This window comes from Oncorhynchus mykiss, chromosome 15 (genome assembly GCF_057628025.1).
Source record: "Oncorhynchus mykiss isolate SJ-2025 chromosome 15, ASM5762802v1, whole genome shotgun sequence".
NCBI lineage: Eukaryota > Metazoa > Chordata > Actinopteri > Salmoniformes > Salmonidae > Oncorhynchus > Oncorhynchus mykiss.
In genome coordinates this window covers 30,722,787-30,745,893 of record NC_143036.1, presented here as the reverse complement: position 1 = coordinate 30,745,893, position 23,107 = coordinate 30,722,787, and the positions used below count along the sequence as shown (strand labels likewise).

Genomic DNA, 23,107 nt, shown 5'->3' with positions numbered 1-23,107 from the left:
TTAAATTCTAGAGAAGTCTTTTCTTATTTCTAAAGTGGTGTTTGGTTTATAGCTATCACAGGTTCACCTTACTATTTTATACCATCAACTCTTACTGATCAGTTCCACAGGCTCACCTAGTTGAGAACGTTCCTCAGAGCCTCCCACACTAGTCTTGTTGCCCCGGTCACCCGGCTCACCTAATTGAGAGTGCTCCTCAGAGCCTCCCACACTAGTCTTGTTGCCCCGGTCACCAGGCTCACCTAATTGAGAGTGCTCCTCAGAGCCTCCCACACTAGTCTTGTTGCCCCGGTCACCCGGCTCACCTAATTGAGAGTGCTCCTCAGAGCCTCCCACACTAGTCTTGTTGCCCCGGTCACCCGGCTCACCTAATTGAGAGTGCTCCTCAGAGACTCCCACACTAGTCTTGTTGCCCCAGTCACCAGGCTCACCTAATTGAGAGTGCTCCTCAGAGCCTCCCACACTAGTCTTGTTGACTCATCGCCAAGAATGTCGTGGAAGTTCCAAAGAATCAGGAGAGACTTGGATAATTCTTCAAGTAATCATACGTTAATATCGATTAATTATTGCAATAGCGGAGCTGGTCAATGACCACCCGTAGGTGATTCGTTGAGAGCCCGACAATACAGGAAATGCTGAGGTCTTATATAGTGACCTAAAAATGCTTAGTCCTGGCTGCTTCCACCACACAGTGGCAGATCAGGGCATCATAAGCTACCTTGTTATCTTCTTGTGGCTATGTGTATCAGGTCACAGCGCACAAACAAGTGATAACATTACTTTCGTTACTCTCTGTTCAAGCCAGCCTCTGTTCTCTTCATATCTCCACACAGCTGTGCCCTTGGAAGATAGTAAAAGACAGGATGGACTGAAAAATTGTGGTCACTCTCAGAGGCTCTTTGTCTTGATCATGTGACTAAGTTGAACAGAGGCAGAGTGTAAAAACATATTTAAAAAGACCTTTAAACAGACAGTGGAAATGTACAGGTTTAAGGCTCATACAGCGCATGTGCATTAAAGTTTAGCATTAAGAACTATTAAAGTAATTATTCATTATATTGTCTCTGCTATACAAGCTTAAAGAAGTTATACAGGATTTTTCCCTCTCACAGTCCCTCTCTGGTGGGTTCAATCTTGGAAGGATTCTGAAAGTTGCAACCCACCATAAAAATGAGTCCCCCTCTGGTGGTTTCCCCAGGTAGGATTTCTGCAAGCTGCAGACCACCACAAAAATGGCCAGGGGATGTCCTGGTTGTGGATCGTCGTTCCGGATCTGTCGTCCAGGCTGGTGGATCTAGGCAGTAACTTAGACAGACGTTAATAACACACAACACTCACAAAATACATCATTACTTTTCTTCCCCAAATGAGCGGCGCTGTGGCACTAACTGGTGGTTGTTTGTGGCTCTATCATTTCCTAAGTGTCAAAGAAATTAAAATAAAATGAAGATTAAAACAAATGAAAAGGTATACAAAATATAGTTACCACACTTTAATAATCTAATTGGACTCTATTCTAAATACGTCCAAGGTTTTGGCTAAATGACGCTATCATTGCATTTTTGTGTAATGTCATATCTAGGGTGGTGTGTTTCTTAAGACACTATCCTAAGCACTATCCTAAGTTGATAACTACATGATAAATATACAGCTGTAAGGCACTAGCTTTGGACAGTAAACAGGGATGACCTATGGACCTCTAGGGAGAAACTGGTGATACATTTTTTCCTGTAGTGACAAAGGGGATTCCGGGTCTATTTTCAACTTTATTTTGAAATAAAGCGGGTATTTTGCACAGACCCTTAAGTTATCCTAGTATAAATCCTCATAAAAATGTATGTTGTACATGTGCGTTTATGCTTACACAAGCGCACATGCCAAGGGAAAGAAAACCAAGTATCCTGGTAGGCTGCAACCTGTTCAGAATGAGTCCAACGTCATCAGATCATTTCAATGTCAATGACCGTGTGTCAGTAAGCATTGGTGCCGACCTCAAACCATATGCCAAGGGGACCTGTCGTGGTTTACTACATGTCAATGTGTCTTATACCATTGTAGTGGCGATATGTATGAAGGAATCTATTTCATAGCAATGTTAACAATGGAGGAGCTAAACTCACGACGGAAGCACTGAACCAGTCGTACGCAGTGTGATCATGGTTCATGACTTCTAATAACCTTCCTCCTGAATGGAGGGTTTTATTTATTAGCGGTATGTGTGTTAACCGTCAGAAGAGTGTTTTGGAGATTGCATGTGTTGCAATCTGAGTGGCTACTACCTCCTCTGTCGCTGTTATCAATGGAAATTTGACTTGTTAGGTCTCTACCTTCTTACTGACTGTGGCTGTACTGACTGTTGCTGGCATTGGCACTGGTACCAAAGGGGACCAGCTATCCTACTAATTTATTCTGAAATGTTATCCTACCGGAACATTTTACTAGTCGCATTGTAGTTGAGACTACACATGGCAAGGAATTATTATATATATTTTTTTAATTTGGGGGGGGGGTGGAAAGTCCACTGGACTTCTTTTATGACCAGTGTGGTACACCTCCGCGTATCTCAAGATGTATTCTAAGGTTATCCCCGTTGAGGGCTTGTCCGCTCCTCTCAAATTTACAACTTGATTTGTTTCCTGATCGGCTGTCTCGTAAAGTGTTGCACGTAGTCTCGACCCCACCCCCCCACTGGCCTCAACAAGGCTAATAATAGGTCTGGGCTGGTATTCCCCCCCTTTGTGTCTCAGGACCCTTCACCAGCGGTTGGTGTTGGTGTCCGAGGCACAAACGAAAAGGTCGGACCCTTTGCACGAGATGTTAGTAGATTGGCTGTCACCTTTCAACCAAATCTCCTGGTGTTTGTGCTTCAAAATGCTCAGTGGCTATCGTGGCCTGCCAGTCACCACAGCGTCCGCATGTGGCAACCGTTCCAGTACCTGCCAAATGAGATGAGGATATCTTTCGGCGATATAACACCGTGTTTCAGCAGTTGGAATCACCGGGTCAGTGGCGGGACTGATGGTCTTAGTTTCATTGAAATGCGTTTCAATCCCTCTCAAAGTGGTAAATCTTCGGAAGCAGGGTCCACTCTGAACATAGAGGCTTTGTTTCCTGATACGGAAGTGTCTGAAGGACAATAGAAGTTAATCTTAACTACAGTATCGCATCACTCCAAAGAGGAGGGAAATTGCTCACTCACAAAGATGACTGTCTTGAAATATTGAAAAGAATAGTCTATCAGGTTGGCTGGTTGAATGTGATGAGATATCGTACCAAGAGGTATCGAAACGTCTGTTTCCCAAGGGGTCCTTTCGACAGATACTCCTCGTGGATGACTGTGTTGCAGCCAGCGTTAGGAGAAGATAGTTTGGTCAGTGGAGACGGCACGGTTACCTGTGACCACAATTGGTTGTTTTTCCAATCCATCAGTGGGACCAAACGATCCATCAAGTCTGCTCTGAGTAGCAGGTGTTCAGTTTCGAGGCTGTTAACATACACAGGGTGAACAAGCGATATGTCTTGGAAGTGTAGTTTCAGCATGAGTCTCAATGTGAGAGGCGAGGTAGTCTGAGTGAAACCTTAAAGTTTAGTGTCGCATCGTTCCATTTTTAACCAACATTTAGCTGGGTTGAAAGCCCTTTTGAGATCTTTGAACAATGTTTGAGAGATGAGCGATATTGTCGAGCCCGAATCAATTAGCGCATCACAGGTCAAGCAGTCCTCCAGGACTGTTTTGAGGTATGGCCTCTGAGTTGCGTTTTGTGGTCATATTCCCCACAAAGTGGAGTGGTTGTTCGCAACGACCTGATGTGTAATTTGTGTTCATGGTGAAAACAGATAAACTTATCTGGGTTTGAGTGGAATTGGCTATTGCGATGTTGTTTACCAGACATGTTGTCCAGCAATTCCACGACTAGTCATGGGGATATATCTTTTTCCACTTTCTCAAATTGTTGCTGTGTTTGTACTTCTCTTAGCAGAGCTTCTAGAGAGCATCGGTCTACATTTTGATCGTCATTGAATCCGATGTACCACTTGCTACCCTTGTGCTCTGACACTTTGTGTGTGTTGGGTGCAGGAATGTAGCGATCAGATTGATTGTAGCTGTAGTCGTTTCACTGGGAAAGCACTTATAGTTATTTTGACTGCAGTGGTTATTGGTATTGTGGTTTTGTGGTAGATACCATTGTTGTGCGTCATCTCTTAATGCACCTATCCCTGATAACGCACCCTCTAACTGGTGCGAGTGCTCCTGATCAATCTTCAAACCCGAGATGTCAGGGCTCTTAGCGCGGCTCACTTTTGTTGCTTCAAAAACTGTGCTCGCAAGCTCTCTGAGTTGTGAGATTGGCAAACCAATGTGGGCTGTAGGGCCCAACTAGTTAACCTCTCTAGGGTATGTGGGACGCTAGTGTCCCACCTGGCCAACATCCAGTGAGATTGCAGAGCGCCAAATTAAAATACAGAAATACTCATAATAATTCAGAAAAGATACAACTATTTTACATAGGTTTAAAGATTAACTTCTTGTGAATCGAACCACGGTGTCAGATTGCTTTACGGCAAAAGCATACCTTACGATTATTTGAGAACATAGCCCAGCAGACAAATCATTACAAACAGTAACCAGCCAAGTAGAAGAGTTACACAAGTCAGAAATAGAGATAAAATTAATCACTTACCTTTGATGATCTTCATATGGTTGCACTCAGAAGACAATCATTTATTCAATAAATGTTCCTTTTGTTCGATAAAGTCTCTTTATATCCAAAAACTTCAGTTTTGTTTGCGCATTTTCTTCAGTAATCCACAGGCTCAAACGCAGTCACAACAGGCAGACAAAAAAATCAAAATTGTATCCGTAAAGTTCGTAGAAACATTTCAAACGATGTTCATAATCAATCCTCAGGTTGTTTTTAGCCTAAATAATCGATAATATTTAAACCGGACAATAAAGTCTTCAATATAAAAGGTAAACAAGAAAGGCACTCTCTCGGTCGTGCACATGAAAAAGCTCTGTGACATGACAGGGTCCAGTTTGCTCTTACTCCCTCATTTTTCAGAATACAAGCCTGAAACAATTTCTAAAGACTTGACATCTAGTGGAAGGCATAGGAACTGCAATTTGAGTCTTAAGTCAATGGATACTGTAACGGCATTGAATAGAAAACTACACAAAAAAAAATCCTACTTCCTGAATGGATTTCTCTCAGGTTTTTGCCTGCCAAATCAGTTCTGTTATACTCACAGACACTATTTTAACAGTTTTGTTAAAATACTTTAGAGTATTTTCTATCCAAATCTACACATTATATGCATATATGCATATAGATAGAGTCAATGATATGTTTTGCATAAGTCTCCCATTTCTCGACATGTCTAGCCTATGATGCATCAACATTCAAATACTTGAATAAATACATGTCATATATGCTAACAAAAGAATAAACCTTTGGTTGTGGTAACATTAGAATACTACAAATATATTATTTCAAAGAACATAATAGCATTTTCATGAGTTTGTTACTCTAGGCTATAAGTAAAAAGGAAATCCTCTAGTACATGTCCATCACTGTCACGCTCTGGCCATAGAGAGCTTTTATTCTCCATGTTGGTAAGGTCGGGTGTGATTTAAGGGTGGGTTATCTAGATGAATTATATTTCTATGTTGGCCTAGTATGGTTCCCAGTCAGAGGCAGCTGTTTATCATTGTCTCTGATTGGGGATCATATTTAGGTAGCCATTTTCCCATTGTGCTTAGTGTGATCTTATCTATGTATGTAATGGCCTGTGACCATTATATTAGCGTTTCGTTTGTTCGTTTTGTTCTTTAAAGTTTTCTATTCCAAAATAAAGGATGGAAACATACTACGCTGCATCTTGGTCCATTCCTTATAACGATCGTGACAATCACAAAGAATTCAATTATAATTTTGTTTTGGCAGGTCTAAAGAATTGTGGAAATAAGAAAATGTATTTTTTTTTAAACAACAGAATAGCATATTTAAGTTGATATTGCTTAGTAGCCAGACCCATGCTACCATGTGAGTGGTCATGTGCTGGACAGCACGGATATTCCTGCAAAAAGCTGCACCTTTTGAATTTTGAGAGTTATTTGACGAAGGTAGGTGTCATAGAGACTGCAGAATATATTCTCTCTGATACTATATAGAAATCTACATGTTTCACCTGCAGGCAATTTGATAAAGTGATGCTCCTTTCCCTGCATCTGTCAATTCCAAATCTGCGTCCATCTCTTCATGTACAATTTGATAACTGATGAGATTGTCACTCATTGTCAATTTAATCTAGTCTTTAGGCTGACTCTTATGTGGGAAATTAGTTTCGTATAGTTTAGGTGCAGTTTCTATGGGCCCGACTGCGCAGGCTGACAGGCATCATTTGTTTCCCCTCACTCATCACCTTACATAGTCAAGGACATGTTTTGCATTAGTCCATAGGGCTACTACGACACATAGCTTGTTTTCGTTTCCCTTACAATACATTTGATTAGAAATAGAGTAATAGTAAATAAAACAGTCCCGTAACAGCTTCTTTTACAAAGTAAAACATAAAAGAGAATGAGATCAACTCAAGGCGCACGGTCAAATGATTAACATGAGCACCAACGCTGATAAATACACTGAAAATCATTCCTTGTCAGTTTTGACAGTTAATTACTGGCAGCACAGTAGCCAGTAAATTACTGTAGACTTACAGGAAATGTTTTTTAGACTCTGAAAATAATGGTATTGTCACGGTCGTCATAATGAGGAGACCAAGGCGCAGCGTGATAAGCGTACATAACTCTTTTAATGAAAAGAACGAACACTGAACAAAACAACAAAACGAACCGTGAAGCTAAATGACTAGTGCAAACAGGCAACTAAACATAGAATAACAACCCACAAACTATCCAAGGAATATGGCTACCTAAATATGGTCCCCGACCAGAGACACCGATAAACAGCTGCCTCTGATTGAGAACCAATCTAGGCAACCATAGACATAAAAACACCTAGACTAGGTAAACCCCATAAACATACAAAAACGACCTAGACAATACAAAACTACACAAACCACCCTTGTCACACCCTAACCAAATAATAAAGAAAACAAAGAAAACTAAGGTCAGGGCGTGACAAGTATGGTACTGTATTCTGGTATTGAATTACAGTAAATTACTGGCAGGACAGTAGTTAGTAAATTACTGTAGATTTACACGACAAATATATATATTGTACTGTATTCTGTGGGGTACAGCATTCTCACATATGGGTGCAGCAAATATAGCCTCTTACAAGGCACATCTCAAAAAAGGTTAAAGAGCCAGAGATTCTTTCACCACCCACAATGCACCATAATTCACAGTATGCTGCTCTAAATATACAGCACAAACTCATTATTACACTTTTGTTGTTCTAAATTAAATCAACCTCTTCCCCGTCCTTATCATTCAGTTCGGCCTAATTTAAATTTGATTGTGAAGCCCATTCATCCATTTGTCATTCATTCAGTGGGCTGGCATCATTTGCTTTCCCTCGCTAAATAATCTCAAATAGAGTCAAGGATATGTTTTGCATTATTCTAAAGGCCTACTGCAAGAAGTAGCATGTTTTTGTTTTTCTTACAATAAATTTGACTAGTAATAGAGTTATAGTAAATAAAACACCCCGTAACAGGTTATGTTGACAAAGTAAAACATAAAAGGCAATAATATCAACCCGCAAGGCATGCTGTCTTTTTGGCTATAAACATGAGAGCCAATGCGAATAAATAGGCATAACACAAACTCATCCTTACACTATTGTGGTTCTAAATTAAATCAACCTCTTCACCCTCCTTATCATTCAGTTAGGCCTAATTTAAATTCAATTGTGAAGTAACGTGCACAATTATCGCCCATTCATCCATTTGTCATTCATTCAGTGAGGAGAGAAAGACACATTAGCGTCTGGCTGGGTTCCAATGTTCTACAGCTCATTGTCTTGCCGGATTAAGTTAGGAATAGATGTGTAAAGAGAACCATGTAAACATGCTGTACATACTTGCCTGTTTGTGATATCAAAATTCAGACAAATTAGCAATGTAAAATACAAACATTTAGGAAGAGTCAGGGAAGGAGCCTGACGTAGCTTTTTTGGGGGGGGACGATAATGTTTTTTACACAATCAAACGTCATTGGCCTATAGCAGTTCTAGTGTTAAAGGTGGTACAGTGTGTTTGAAACAAACCCTTCAGATGCACAAAGAGGTTCAAATGTGTTTTTGCTAAGCATTTCAATTGTTGTTTGCAATGTTTGCAAATGGCTTTGAATTACTTTGCAGTATTTTCAGGTCTCATTAAATGCAGCTTTAAATCTTGCTAGTGTTATGTTGAAAGATTCATACAGTAGTTGAGCGTCTAAACTTAGTATATGCATCTGTTGGTCACAGATACTTAAAAAAAAAAGGTAGGTGCGTGGATCAGAAAACCAGTCAGTATCTGGTGTGACCACCAGATGCCTCATGAGGTGTGACACATCTCCTTCGCATGGAGTTGATCAGGCCTGTGGAATGTTGTCCCACTCCTCTTCAATGGCTGTGCGAAGTTGCTGGATATTGTCTGGAACTGTACCGCGCTGTCGTTCACATTGATCCAGAACATCCCAAACATGCTCAATGGGTGACATGTCTGGTGAGTATGCAGGCCGTGGAAGAACGTGGACATTCTCAGCTTCCTGGAGTTGTGTATAGATCTTTGTGACATGGGGCCGTGCATTATCATGCTGAAACATGAGGTGATGGTGGCGGAAGAATGACACGACAATAGGCCTCAGGATCTCATCACAGTATCTCTGTGCATTCAAATTACTATTGATAAAATGTAATTAAGTTTGTTATCCGTAGCTTATGCCTGCCCATATCATAACCCCAAGGCCACCATGGGGCACTCTGTTCACAACATTGACATCAGCAAACCGATCGCCCACACTTCACCATACACATGGTCTGTGGTTGTGAGGCCGGTTGGACGTATTGCCAAATTCTGTAAAACAACGTTGGAGGCGGCTTATGGTAGAGAAATTAACATTACATTCTCTGGCAACAGCTCATCGAGACATTTCTGCAGTCAGCATGCCAATTGCACGCTCCCTTGAGACATCTATGGCATTGTGTTGTATGACAAAACTGCACATTTTAGAGTGGCTTTTTATTGTTCCCTGCACAAGGTGCATCTGTGTAATGATCATGATGTTTAATCCGCTTCTTGATATGCCTCACCTATAAGGTGGATGCATTATCTTGGCAAAGGAGAAATGCTCAATAACAGGGATGTAAACAAATTTGTGCACCAAATTTGAGAGAAATCAGCTTTTCGTGCGCATGGAACATTTCTGGGATCTTTTATTTCAGCTCATGAAACACGGAACCAACCCTTTACATGTTGCGTTTAGATTTTTGTTCAGTGTATACTATTAGTGTATACTAATAGTTTTGAAAAATAGTTTACTTTCTGAGAGCTGTATTCAAATAATTATAAAAAGTTTGTAATTTGTTGGGATCTGTATTCATGTAGTTGTAGTGACCTCGAAATAAACAATTTGTTCCCCTGAAAAAGGGTTACTTTCCACAAAGTGTAGTAAAAACTATAGTTATCCCAGGTCTGGTGTACAGTCCATGCAAATGCATTCATGGCTATGCATCTACAAGTTTACATTATTTCCAACAACACCATGCAAATCATGCCTACAGCATGTGTGTGTGTGTGTGTGTGTGTGTGTGTGTGTGTGTGTGTGTGTGTGTGTGTGTGTGTGTGTGTGTGTGTGTGTGTGTGTGTGTGAGGGGTGGGGGTTGGAGCAGTTGATTCGTACAGTATACAGTGCACTCATTTTTTTTCTTTTTTTTTCTTTTTACCAGAGCCCTATGGACACTAAATAATGAGTAGGGTGCCATTTGGGGACATACATTGTATGGAATGTTTTGTATCCATGACCCTGATGTTCCATGTTCCATGTTTGTGCTCAGTATGCACTTTAATGTGTATGGTTGGATTCTCCTTCTGCATGGAACTCAACATGATTTATTATTGCTTTATGGCTTCAGACCCTCCTAGGCAGGGACAGACTGGGACCAGAAATTGGCTCAAGCATTTCTAACACACTGGCCCATTTTTCCCTCGAGACCCTCACAATGGCCCTTTTTTCCCCTCGAGGCCACCATTATTAGCCAAATAATGCTAATTATGTGCAAAACCCCTAATTTAGACAGGCCCACTGGCCTAAAGATGGACCAATCCATCTGGCATTTACCCAAACTGCCCTTTGGCCAGTCTGTTTCTATAGTCAGGTGACATTTATGGACATATTACAATCGTCAATTATTTTCCCTTCCCTAAAAAGAGACGTTTCTCTCTGTTAACTTCCATGGTTTAGAAGTTGAATTTCAGAATTTTCAAGTGCTGTGTTGAGACTTCAATTCCTGACGCAACAGCAAAGTCCTTTCACTGTATGTATTCATGAAAAATTCAACAGTATGGAGATACATCTGAAAGTAATCATGTAGCTGCTTAAACGTTAAAAACATCAAAGTTGCTCAGGCAGATGCAGGACCACCCATCCTACACTGAAAAAAAAAAGTTTATTTAATGTCTTTTCCTTTTAAGTTTCCTTGGAGAACTCTTGCCCGATAAATAACCTTTGAGTTAAGTGTGAGGTTCTTGCCGTGGCATCTAATGTTCTTCAGAATTCTAAAAGGTTCTTGAAATGCAGATGATCTTTTCATAGCACTCAGCAAATTGGCCCATGTTAACTAGTGTTTATTTCTCAATTCAACATTTCTAGTGTTAATTCAATAGTTAACACTGTAAAGAGTTAAATTAACACTTAGAGGTAAGGTATGGTGTCCCGCTAGCGGGACTGTGTGCTTAAAGGAATCAAACTTATCTGAAGGCGACAGAAAAAGTGTGCCTTCCTCTCCTACCTCTAAAAGTGTGCATCAAATTATTTGAGCATGCAGGGCAAAATGTAAGTACAGTGCCTTCCAAAAGTATTCACCCCCCTTGCCGTTTTTCCTATTTTGTTTGATTACAACCTGTAATTTAAATTGATTTTATTTGGATTTCTTGTAATGGACATACACAAAATAGTCCAAATTGGTGAAGTGAAATTTTTAAAAAGTACTTATTTCAACAAAAAAATAAACTTAAAAGTGGTGCATGCATGCCTGTTCGTATTCACCCCCTTTGCTATGAAGCCCCTAAATAGGATCTAATTACCTTCAAAAGTCACATAATTAGTTCAATAAAGTCCACCTGTGTCACATAATCTGTGACATGATCACAGTATATATACACCTGTTCTGAAAGGCCCCAGAGTCTGCAACATCACTAAGCAAGGGGCACCACCAAGCAAGAGGCACCATGAAGACCAAGGAGCTCTCCAAACAGGTCAGGGACAGAGTTGTGGAGAAGTACCAATCAGGGTTGGGTTATAAAAAAATATCAGAAACTTTGAACATCCAACGGAGCACCATTAAATCCATTAATAAAAAATTTAAAGAATATGGCACCACAACAAAGCTGCCAAGAGAGGGCTACCCACCAAAATTCACGGACCAGGCAAGGAGGGCATTAATCAGAGAGGCAACAAAGAGACCAAAGATAAACCCTGAAGGAGCTGCAAAGCTCCAGAGCAGAGATTGGAGTATCTGTCCATATGACCACTTTAAGCCGTACACTCCACAGAGCTGGGCTTTATGGAGGAGTGGCCAGAAAAAAGCCATTGCTTAAAGAAAAAAATAAACAGGCACGTTTGGTGTTCGCCACAAGGCATGTGGGAGACTCCCCTAACATATGGAAGAAGGTACTCTGGTCAGATGAGACTAAAATTGAGCTATTTCGCCATCAAGGTAAACGCTATGTCTGACGCAAACCCAACACCTCTCATCACCCCAAGAACATTATCCCCACAGTGAAGCATGGTTGTGGCAGCATCATGCAGTGGGGAAGTTTTTAATCGGCAGGGACCTGGAAACTGGTCAGAATTTAAGGAATGATAGATGGCACTAAATACAGGGAAATTCTTGAGGGAAACCTGTTTCAGTCTTCCAGAGATTTGAGACTGGCACAGAGGTTCACCTTCCAGCAGGACAGTGATCCTAAGCATACTGCTAAAGGAACACTCAAGTGGTTTAAGGGGAAACATTTAAATGTCTTGGAATGGCCTCGTCAAAGCCCAGACCTCAATCCAATTGAGAATCTGTGGTATGATTTAAAGATTGCTGTACACCAGCGAAACCCATCCAACCTGAAGGAGCTAGAGCAGTTTTGACTTGAGGAATGGGAAAAAATCCCAGTGGCTAGACGTGCCAAGCTTATAGAGACATTCCCCAAGAGACTTGAAGCTGTAATTGCTGCAAAAGGTGGCACCTTCATAGTATAGTCATTGAATAGTTAGTTATACATGCTCAAGTTTTCTGTTTTTTTTGGTCTTATTTCTTGTTTGTTTCACAATAAAAAAAAATGTGCATCTTCAAAGTGGTATTCATGTTGCTTAAATCAATTTGATACAACACCCCCCAAAATCAATTTTAATTCCAGGTTGTAAGGAAACAAAATAGGACAAATGCCAAGAGGGTGAATACTTTAGCAAGCCACTGTACGCCCTCCCCTATTTCCAGGATGCAAGCATGCATAATAACAAATCAACATTCTATATAAATATATGAACCTTGTGAAATTCAAAGTATTTTAACATCTGTTATACTTCTAGTTTTAATCAAGTTTGATCATAAAGTTACTGGTCCCCTCCCCCACATCAAACACTTGGATTCATAATTAAGGGGACAAGGTGACATCATCGTAACTCTCATTTTAATACACCAATAGTAACATGATAGTCTCTACCTGTTTTAAATAAGTACCGCCTTGTAACCAACATTGGAGAAGGCATGTTTGCAGAGGGGCGTGGTTTATATAGCTAGATAGCTACTCTACTGGTGCCAAAATGTAACTGTAGGGTGTCAGCAAATATTATTAAAAGTTGACCCTATTCATCTATGGCAAAGATACTTATATGTTTCTCCTTTCATCTGTCTGGTGTTAGCTAGTTACTGGCTAGCTAGGTGTTCAGCCAGCATGGAACAGAAGGCTTCGTTAAAAACTCAACACATTGATCAGTGCTGTTGTGAACTGTATCATAAGAGATATGCCAAAAGGGAGATGTGTGTATATATATTCAAAAAACGATTTTAATTGATGCCATTTCTGTTCCTTTTCAGAATGACATTTTAATGAAACATAGTATCTTAGGATCTCACTTGGTGAAGACCATAGGAATTGAAAATGAATTAATCTAACAACCATGTCACCAGCAAACACACACATGGGTGGTACTGGAAATGCAACAAAACAATATATATTTGAAAGCACAGTGGGAAGTACGGCTTAAATCCCTACAATTCTGTTTCTGGAGGGCAAAAACATTTCTGTTTTGGGATTTTTGTTTCGTTCTTCAAATAAATAAATAATTAATGGTTTTTCAAAGACTCTAAATTGGTTCCCCTATGGCATCGCTCTCAGTAACCTTATTTGGTTCCAACTTGCACCTTTTATTTTTTAGTGTATTGACATGAGATAGTCAATAAACACATGACTTCATAACACAACTACTTAATCTTGATGATTTAATTCCATTTTATTCATCTCGTGTCTCTTATCTCTTTCCCAACACTTCCTCCTTCCGTTTTGGACACACATTCTGACAGCACATCCTCCAGCCTGTTACAAGTATCTCAATTACTTATGAGTATTTTGTCGTTTGTATTACATTGGGCAGAAGTACACTCCCATGTACTTCTGCCCTGCATTGGTATCAGAGATCTGATGGCACTCTGGTGTGATAAGAGAGTCTGCTAAATGAACTAAATGTAAAAATGAACCATTCTAAAGCATGATGAGTAGTATTCTAATGCGCTCTGCCCCGAAGCAAGGCCAATTATAATACCCAGTGTGCTTTGCAGTTCATTTTGGTATGTTCATTTTCATGTACATATTTAAATGTTGGTCATTTAGCAGACACTTATCCAGAGTGACTTACAGTCAGTGCATTCAACTAAGGTACAGTAGATAAACAACAACATGTCACAGTCACAGCAAGTAAAACGTATCTTTAACCGTTACTGAGAATGTGGTTGCCGTTTGGACCGCCCACTTGCAAATGTATTTCTGTGTTTGAAAATACAAAATGCATGTATTTTAATTAAATACATTTCAAAACACAAATATTGGGTTTATTTTGAGACGTTGATATTCTTTATGGTATTTTGTCATTTTTGACCTTCCATGTGTGTGCGTACGTGCGGCTTGTTGACTGGCGATGAAACGCCACAGTGAGGACGCATACATCGTCACATAGAAGAATACAAGTGTTTGTTATTGCTCCCACTGCGTTCAGTGAATGATGAATTCTGTAATAAACATGCTTCTATGAGGTGAATATCAATGAATCTCCCTCTGGATGCTCAGTCATCATTATGGAGAGAGCTGAGCACTGTGCGACGCCAATTATGTAACGGTGGTGCAGCACAGAGGCAATTAATGACTTTAATAGGCCTATAAGCAAGCACGCACGCATACACACACACAGGAATGGAAAATACCATTAAGATCAATGTATCAAAATGAACTAGAATATAATTGTATTTTGTAATGTATTCAATTAAAATGCATGTGTTTTGTATTTTACAACACAAAATTACATTTGTGCGTAGCTGGCCCGAACAGCAACAACATTCTCGGTAACGGATACAAAAATATTTACTTGCTATGACTGTGATACAGTATGTTGTTTCAGTCAATCAATCAAATATATTTATAAAGCCCTTCTTACATCAGCTGATATCTCAAAGTGCTGTACAGAAACCCAGCCTAAAACCTCAAACAGCAAGCAATGCAGGTGTAGAAGCACGGTGGCTAGGAAAACTCCCTAGAAAGGTCAAAACCTAGGAAGAACCCTAGAGAGGAACCAGGCTATGAGGGGTGGGCCAGTCCTCTTCTGGCTGTGCCGGGTGGAGATTATAACAGAACATGGCCAAGATGTTCAAATGTTCATAGATAACCAGCAGGGAGAAACGTTTATCTACCTTAGTTGAGCAAGTCACTCTAGATAAGTGTCTGCTAAATAACCAAATTGTAAATGTGTATGTGAAAATGAACATACCAAAATGAACTGCAAAGCACACTGAGTATTATTATTGGCCTTGTTTCGGGACGGAGCTCATTAGAATAATACTCAGCATGCTTTGCAATTGTTCATTTTTACATATTAATTTATATTTAGTTAGTTTAGCAGATGCTCTTATCACACCATAGTGCCATCAGACTTTTGATACAAAATGTGAACTACAATTTTTTTTAAATGGTATAGAAAAGTATTTTGTATTTTGACAATACAAATAACAGAATTACTGTATTTTGAAAATACAAAATACATTTTACTGTAGTTCAGCCTAGTGTAATTCATATGACAAAATATTCAAAAGTAATTGAAATACGTATTTCAAATACATGTAATAGACATTCTTCCACACACACACACACACACACACACACACACACACACACACACACACACACACACACACACACACACACACACACCACACACACACACACACACACACACACACACACACACACACACACACACACACAGAGCTTATACAGTGCCAAGTGAAAGTCTACACACCCCTTGCACAGTCTTAATTCTATTTTAAAAGAGAATCAGTGAGATTTTCTTCAGACACAACCTACTTCACATTTTCAAAGTGAAAGAAAAAGTCTAGAACATTTTCCATGTTTTGATTGCGTACACTGAATTTGACAGTAGCTCACGGGCATCTCAGTGGCAAATATATGTCTGTATTTCGTATTCCTGAATGTTCCTGAATGGTCTAATCTCCTGAATGGTCTAATCTCAGTCCTGAGTTAAATCTGTTTGAAAATCTGGGTTGGACTATTGAATATTGAATATTGCTGTCATGACTCCGAAACCAAATTTAATGAGCTTGAGCAATTTGACAAAAACAATGGATAAATGTTGCCCTAAAGAATTGTGCAAAGTTGGTAGAATCTTATTGAAAATGATTCAGCGCTGTAATGGCTGCCAAAGGTGCTTCCGCAAAAGTTTTACATTAACTCTGGGTTGTGAAGACATAATTCATTTGGAAATGTTTTATAATTTTTGTCTCACTTTGAAAATGTGGAGTAGGTGGTAAAGATAGATAGGAAAAAAAACGAATTCATTCCCTTTTTAGATTGAATTTTTAAGCAGCAAAAATGTGAAGACTGTGGAAGGGGTGTGGAGACTTTCACTAGCGCCTGAATGTTAACCCTTAGATGTTAAGTCCCCATTTGTAGGGGACTTTGAGTGGTTCTGGACTAGTTCCGACTGATATTTCTGTGTACAGCACACTCTTTGAACGACACAACATCAATTGCCTTAAACTACCGAAAAGCGTTGCTTGTCCCGATACTTATGCACTATTGCAGTGTTTATCGGCTTAGGGAGCGACATGCCACATTTTCAGGCCTATCCAGGCAAAGGAACGTTTTCCTGTGTCACCTGCGCATGCAATAGCGCATATGAAATGAGGGAGTTTAGCAGATGCAACAATAGCAGTTGAATCTCGCAGTGATGTTCTCAGGTGGATTTATAGAGCTCAAGTTATTTAAAAAAAAAAATACATTTGTGGAATTGAAACACAGACGGACAAAATCGTACTTAAAGTTGTAGTGAGTCTGCACACATTTGAATGGCGACTCTGCACCGCTCAGTGGACGTTTAGGAGAAAAGTCTCTCTGTCGTCAGTTATATGAAATAATGCCAATATTGTGCTGTCACTAAATATAACCATATTTATTTTACAGTTATAAGAAAGGTGAAATCGTGGGCACCCTATTCCCTATATAGTGCACTACTTTTGATCAGAGCCCTATGGGTCATATATAGGGCACTATATAAGGAATAGTGTAATTTTAGGCAGGGTTGGGGAGTATTGGATTACATGTTGTTTTTTTAAACGGTAACTGTAATCCTATACGTTACCAGCAAAAAATTGTAATCAGATTAAATGTACTTTTGAAAAACTAGATTATTACTTAGAGCATTACTTTTAAATTCAGTCTGCGGAAAAAAAATATTTGACACTTCTCTGTTTTCTCAATGACATTTAAATCAGCATTGAAAAAAAATTTTAAGTTTAAGTTTGTTCCACCTGAGCGAGACTGACCACAAGTCAGAGACCACTATAACACCAGTATAACACACAATGTGTTTGATGGATCAAGCTGTGTCTTCCAATGGTGCGACTGCTGTCGGCATCCAAAGATGATCCAACTTGAATAAAGGCTTGGAGGTGAGGATGACAGCAGTGGTGTCGTCTACGGCGATACAGATATCACTTATTATTGATATCTACATAACGCATTGATGTGAATCACACTGCTGATCTCTCATTTAGCTATTTGTGCCTTACGGATTGTGGTTGTTGTGGATGGCTGTTCACAAATCTAAATATGTATTTGAACCCAATAATGGTTGAATTCAAGAAGTTTAAGCTGCCTATCAATCATTGTTTTTGAAACAGGTGGACAGCCAGTGAAAAATGCGCTCTTACAACAGCTGCATAGTGCAGATCCCAGCCTATGGAATAAAAGTGGGGCTTTCATTGCTCAATCTAATTCATGCTGCTAAAAAAAAATCCATAGGCCTAATGGACACATGCTCAAACTTGTACACTTTTGATTGACTTAAAATTAGTTTTTACATCTATTTTTGGACTTATAAATTATATATACAGTACCAGTCAAGAGTTTGGACACTCCTACTCATTCAAGGGTTTTTCTTTTCTTGTTACTATTTTCTACATTGTAGAATAATAGTGAAGACATCAAAACTTTAAAATAACACATATGGAATCATGTAGTAACCAAAAAAGTGTTAAACAAATCAAAATATATTTTAGATTTTTAGATTTTAGATTCTTCAAAGTAGCCACCCTTTGCCTTGATGACAGCATGTAATTCCATGAGCACAGCATTTATTTTTCAACTTGAATCAATGACAATAAAAAACAACAGAGTAGAGCTGGCTAATAAGTCCTTAGTTTTGGGGTCATGCTCAGGTAAAACAATTTGGCTAATCTATACTTCCAAATTTTCAAGTGCTATTCTTGAAGATCAAGGGGTATAACATTTATTGGAATGACTGGAATTCTAATAGACTTTGGTTTTTAATGTAAAGATATCATTTAAATGTTCATAAATGACCAGCATGGTCAAATAATAATAATCACAGTAGTTGTCGAGAGTGCAACAGGTCAGCACCTCAGGAGTAAATGTCAGTTGGCTTTTCATAGCCGATCATTTAGAGTATCTCTACCGCTCCTGCTGTCTCTAGAGAGTTGACAACAGCAGGTCTGGGACAGGTAGCACGTCCGGTGAACAGGTCAGGGTTCCATAGCCCCAGGCAGAACAGTTGAAACTGGAGCAGCAGCACGGCCAGGTGGACTGGGGACAGCAAGGAGTCATCATCCAGGTAGTCCTGAGGCATGGTCCTAGGGCTCATGTCCTCCGAGAGAGAGAAAGAAAGAAAGAGCGAAAGAGAGAATTAGAGAGAGCATACTTAAATTCACACAGGAGACCGGATAGGACAGGAGAAGTACTCCAGATATAACAAACTGACCCTAGCCCCCGACACATAAACTACTGCAGCATAAATACTGGAGGCTGAGACAGGGGTCAGGAGACACTGTGGCCCCATCCGATGATACCCCCAGACAGGGCCAGAACACAATGCCAATTTCTGGGTCGATTAAACCCATAAATAAAAACGTAGTCTAAATTGTGAGGATTATTATTTTCTAGCCAAAGAGAAAAAACAGGCGTTTGGTGAGAAATAATGACATACAATACTGAAACTAATTTACTCCTGGCCTAGATTTCAAATTTCTTCATCATTCTATTTTGACGGAAACAGACTTCCTGAATAACATAATGCATTATAATAACAACATAATGTAATCACAGAGAGGAGGAGAGAAAGAAACAGAGAGAGAAAGAGACAGAGGGAGAGAGAGAGACAGAGAAGGAGGAAGAGAGAGACAGAGAAGGAGAGAGAGAGAGGGAGAGAGAGGGAGAAGGAGAGAGAGAGTGACGTACATAACACAGCTTGTTGTTCTGTTATGGAGGATTGTACACACACACACACACACACACACACACACACACACACACACACACACACACACACACACACACACACACACACACACACACACACATGGCCTTAGGCGTACTGAGTACCATGTGTTCATTAAAGCAGACCTGTTCCACTGGGCCTCTCCAGGATAACACGACCCCCTTTGAGGTCGTGGTGATTGCAGGCAGGCAGGCTCTTGCATTTGGTCGGACACAGTAAACATGCTCCTGATGGTAATCAGTCCCACAGGGGTTGATCAGTCAGCAGATGGATGGAGACTGTGGAGGGATAGAGGTCCTGTGGTCTTCATAGACCCCCAGTCCAATCCTGTCAATATCGTTGAGTTTTAGAGTGTATTAAAAGAGATTACACTGTATCGAAATACATTTATATCAAGTTTCTGTCCCCTTCTCTCATTCCAACTTTCCCTCAATGTGAATGTGTATTCCTCTTATTCAGCTCTCCATCCCGATGACCCTTCTCTTTCCCACTCTCATCCCTTGTCTCACCCCTTTTTACCCATTCCCCTCTCTCCCCTCTTCCTCTGTCTCCTCTGTCTCCACCCCTCACTGCACCAGTCCCTGTGTGCCCATCTTTCGCCCCATGTTCCATCCATCCAAGAATGAGTAATCGGGTTTGCTTCGCCGTGGTAACCACGCTCTATTTTAAGGAGGCGATACATAATTAAGACAGACTGGACCTGGAGGGAGAGAGTCACAGGAGAGAGAGAGGATGTGTGTGTGTGTTTATGTGTGTGTGTGTGTGTGTGTGTTCATGTGCGATTATGTGTGTCCTGTTTGAAAAACAATTCAACTTTCTACACATTCACTTCATTGCATGTGTTAATATTATGTTGTCTGTTTGATGTTTATGTTGTCTGTCCAATGCCATTGTAATGATATAATTTCTCGTAGAAAGAAGGTAAGCTATTTACTTTTCACAGGTTGCATAACACCAAAATGCATGTGGAGTTTAATTTGTGGACCCACACACACACACACACACACACACACACACACACACACACACACACACACACACACACACACACACACACACACACACACACACAGGTGTGAAGGTGCTGAAGGATATCCCACCTGCTTGGTGCCTGCAGATGAGGGCTAATGAGCTCACCCTTCAGCTTCCTCTGCGGGAGAGCTGTGTGTGTTTGTGTGTGTGTGTTTGGGTGTGTGTGTGTGCACACGTGTCTGCGTGTTAATCTCTCTCCTCCACCCCCTTCACACACATCTCCCCACTACTTATATGGATCAGAGTCCTTTTTCTCCACTTTATCGTGCGAATCAAAAGATATTCCAAGGATGCTCGCAGCTTCTGAGACAATATGCTTGTTGATTAGATATGGGCTGGTCCTGAAGCGGTTGAAGATTGAAGCGATTGAAGATGCATGAGGCTGTCTCTCATGCATATCCCCCCTTCTCTCTCTATCTCTCTCCAACCCTCTCTGTCTCTCTCTCTGTCTCACTGCAGGATCTCCACTGACTCGCATTCTCCCAAGTTGCAGATCCGGAGCCACAGCTACCTGCGGGCGGTGAGTGAGGTTTCCATCAATAGAAGCCTGGACAGCTTGGACCCGGCAGGGCTCTTGGCCTCGCCCAAATTCCGCTCGCGAAATGAGAGCTACATGAGAGCCATGAGCACCATCAGCCAGGTTGGTGCCCCTGGGGGCGCGTACCTCCCCCTGTCCCATCCCCTAACTGTCTCCTGTCCTTACCTACTCCCAACGGTAGCAGGGGAGAGGAAACAACCCAAAAGAACCATTGAAAAAGCCCAAATCAAGCCCAAACCAACCCCAAACCAACCCCAAACCAAAAACAATCCAACCCCAAACCAGCCCCAAATCAACAATCAAACAATCATTCAGCAACAATCCAATCGGAGCGGCTAATTAAACCAAACCATCTCTAAACATTTGGGTGTTGTTTTCTTCAGGTCTGATGATCAGAGTAAAATTCACAGCACTAATTAGAAATACAGCCCGCCTTTTCCCTGACCCCCCCCCCCCCCCCCTCCCCCATCATCCTGTCTGTCTGTTAATTCCTCCTCTGTAGACTCCAATGACACACATAGAGAAATATTCCAATTAGGCTCTCTCATTAGAGCTGAAACAGGACTGCTTTCATTTTCAACAGCTAGGACTGCACATGGACTGCAGGGTTGTCCTAAGTACTGGAGGCTGTTAAAGGGAGAATGGCTCATTGTAATGGCTTGACGGAATAAATAAAAATGGTACCAAACATATGTATTTTTTTTTAACAAAGCAAGTCAGTGCCTTTTTAAAGTCTTCGAAAGCCAAGTTTTACAAACAGATCACCGACCATTTCGAATCCCACCGTACCTTTTCCGCGATGCAATCTGGTTTCCGAACTGGTTATGGGTACAGCTCAGCCACGCTCAAGGTCCTAAACGATATCTTAACCGCCATCGATAGAAGATACAATACTGTGCAGCCGTCTTCATCGACCTGGCTAAGGCTTTCGACTCTGTCAATCACCGCATTCTCATCAGCAGACTCAACAGCCTTGGTTTCTCAAATGACTGCCTCACCTGGTTCACCAACTACTTCTGAGATAGAGTTCAGTGTTTCAAATCAGAGGGCCTGTTGTCCGGACCTCTGGCAGTCTCTATGGGGGTGCCACAGGGTTCAATTCTTGAGCCGACTCTTTTCTCTGTATACATCAATGATGTCTCTCTTGCTGCTGGTGATTCTCTGATCCACCTCCACGCAGACAACACCATTCTGTATACTTCTGGCCCTTCTTTGGACACTGTGTTAACAAACCTCCAGACGAGCTTCAATGCCCTACAACACTCCTTCCGTGGCCTCCAACTGCTCTTAAATACAAGTAAAACTAAATGCATGCTCTTCAACCGATCGCTGCCCACACCCGCCCACCCGTCTAGCATCACTACTCTGGAGGCTTCTGACTTAGAATATGTAGACAACTACAAATACCTAGGTGTCTGGTTAGACTGTAAACTCTCCTTCCAGACTCACATTAAGCATCTCCAATCCAAAATGAAATCTAGAATTTGCTTCCTATTTTGCAACAAAGCATCCTTCACTCATGCTGCTAAACATACCCTCATAAAACTGACTATCCTACCAATCCTTGACTTTGGTGAAGTAATTTACAAAATAGCCTCCAACACTCTACTCAACAAATTGGATGCAGTCTATCACAGTGCCATCCGTTTTGTCACCAAAGCCCCACATACTACCCACCACTGTGACCTGTATGCTCTCGTTGGCTGGCCCTCGCTTCATATTCGTCGCCAAACCCATTGGCTCCAGGTCATCTGTAAGTCTTTGCTAGGTAAAGCCCCGCCAAATCTCAGCTCACTGGTCACCATAGCAGCACCCGCCCGTAGCACGCGCTCCAGCAGGTATATTTCACTGGTCATCCCCAAAGCCAACGCCACTTTTGGCCACCTTTCCTTCCAGTTCTCTGCTGCCAATGACTGGAACGAATTGCAAAAATCACTGAAGCTGGATTCTTCTCTCCCTCACTAAGTTTAAGCATCAGCTGTCAGAGCAGCTTACCGATCATTGCACCTGTACACAGCCTATCTGTAAATAGCCAATCCAACTACCTCATCCTCATATTGTTATTTTCTTCTGTTGCTCTTTTGCACCCCAGTGTCTCTACTTGCACATTTATCTTCTGCACGTCTATCATTCCAGTGTTTAATTGTTAAATTTTAATTATTTCACCACTATGGCCTATTTATTGCCTTTACCTCCCTAATCTTACTACATTTGCACACACTGTATATAGACTTTCCTATTGTGTTATTGACTGTCCATTCATTTTTCCCATGTGTAACTCTGTGTTGTTTGTGTTG

At 40.9% G+C, this 23,107-nt stretch overlaps 1 protein-coding gene across 2 annotated transcripts in view; it reads left to right on the top strand.

Moving 5' to 3' along the window:
* Positions 1-23,107, top strand: part of dlgap1b (DLG associated protein 1b) — a 274,671-nt gene that overhangs the window by 147,933 nt on the left and 103,631 nt on the right. For both annotated transcript variants that reach the window (XM_021563015.3, XM_021563016.3), the window contains exon 5: positions 20,732-20,912. In XM_021563015.3, the coding sequence (XP_021418690.2) occupies positions 20,732-20,912 (181 nt within the window). The remainder of the gene's footprint in view (positions 1-20,731; positions 20,913-23,107) is intronic.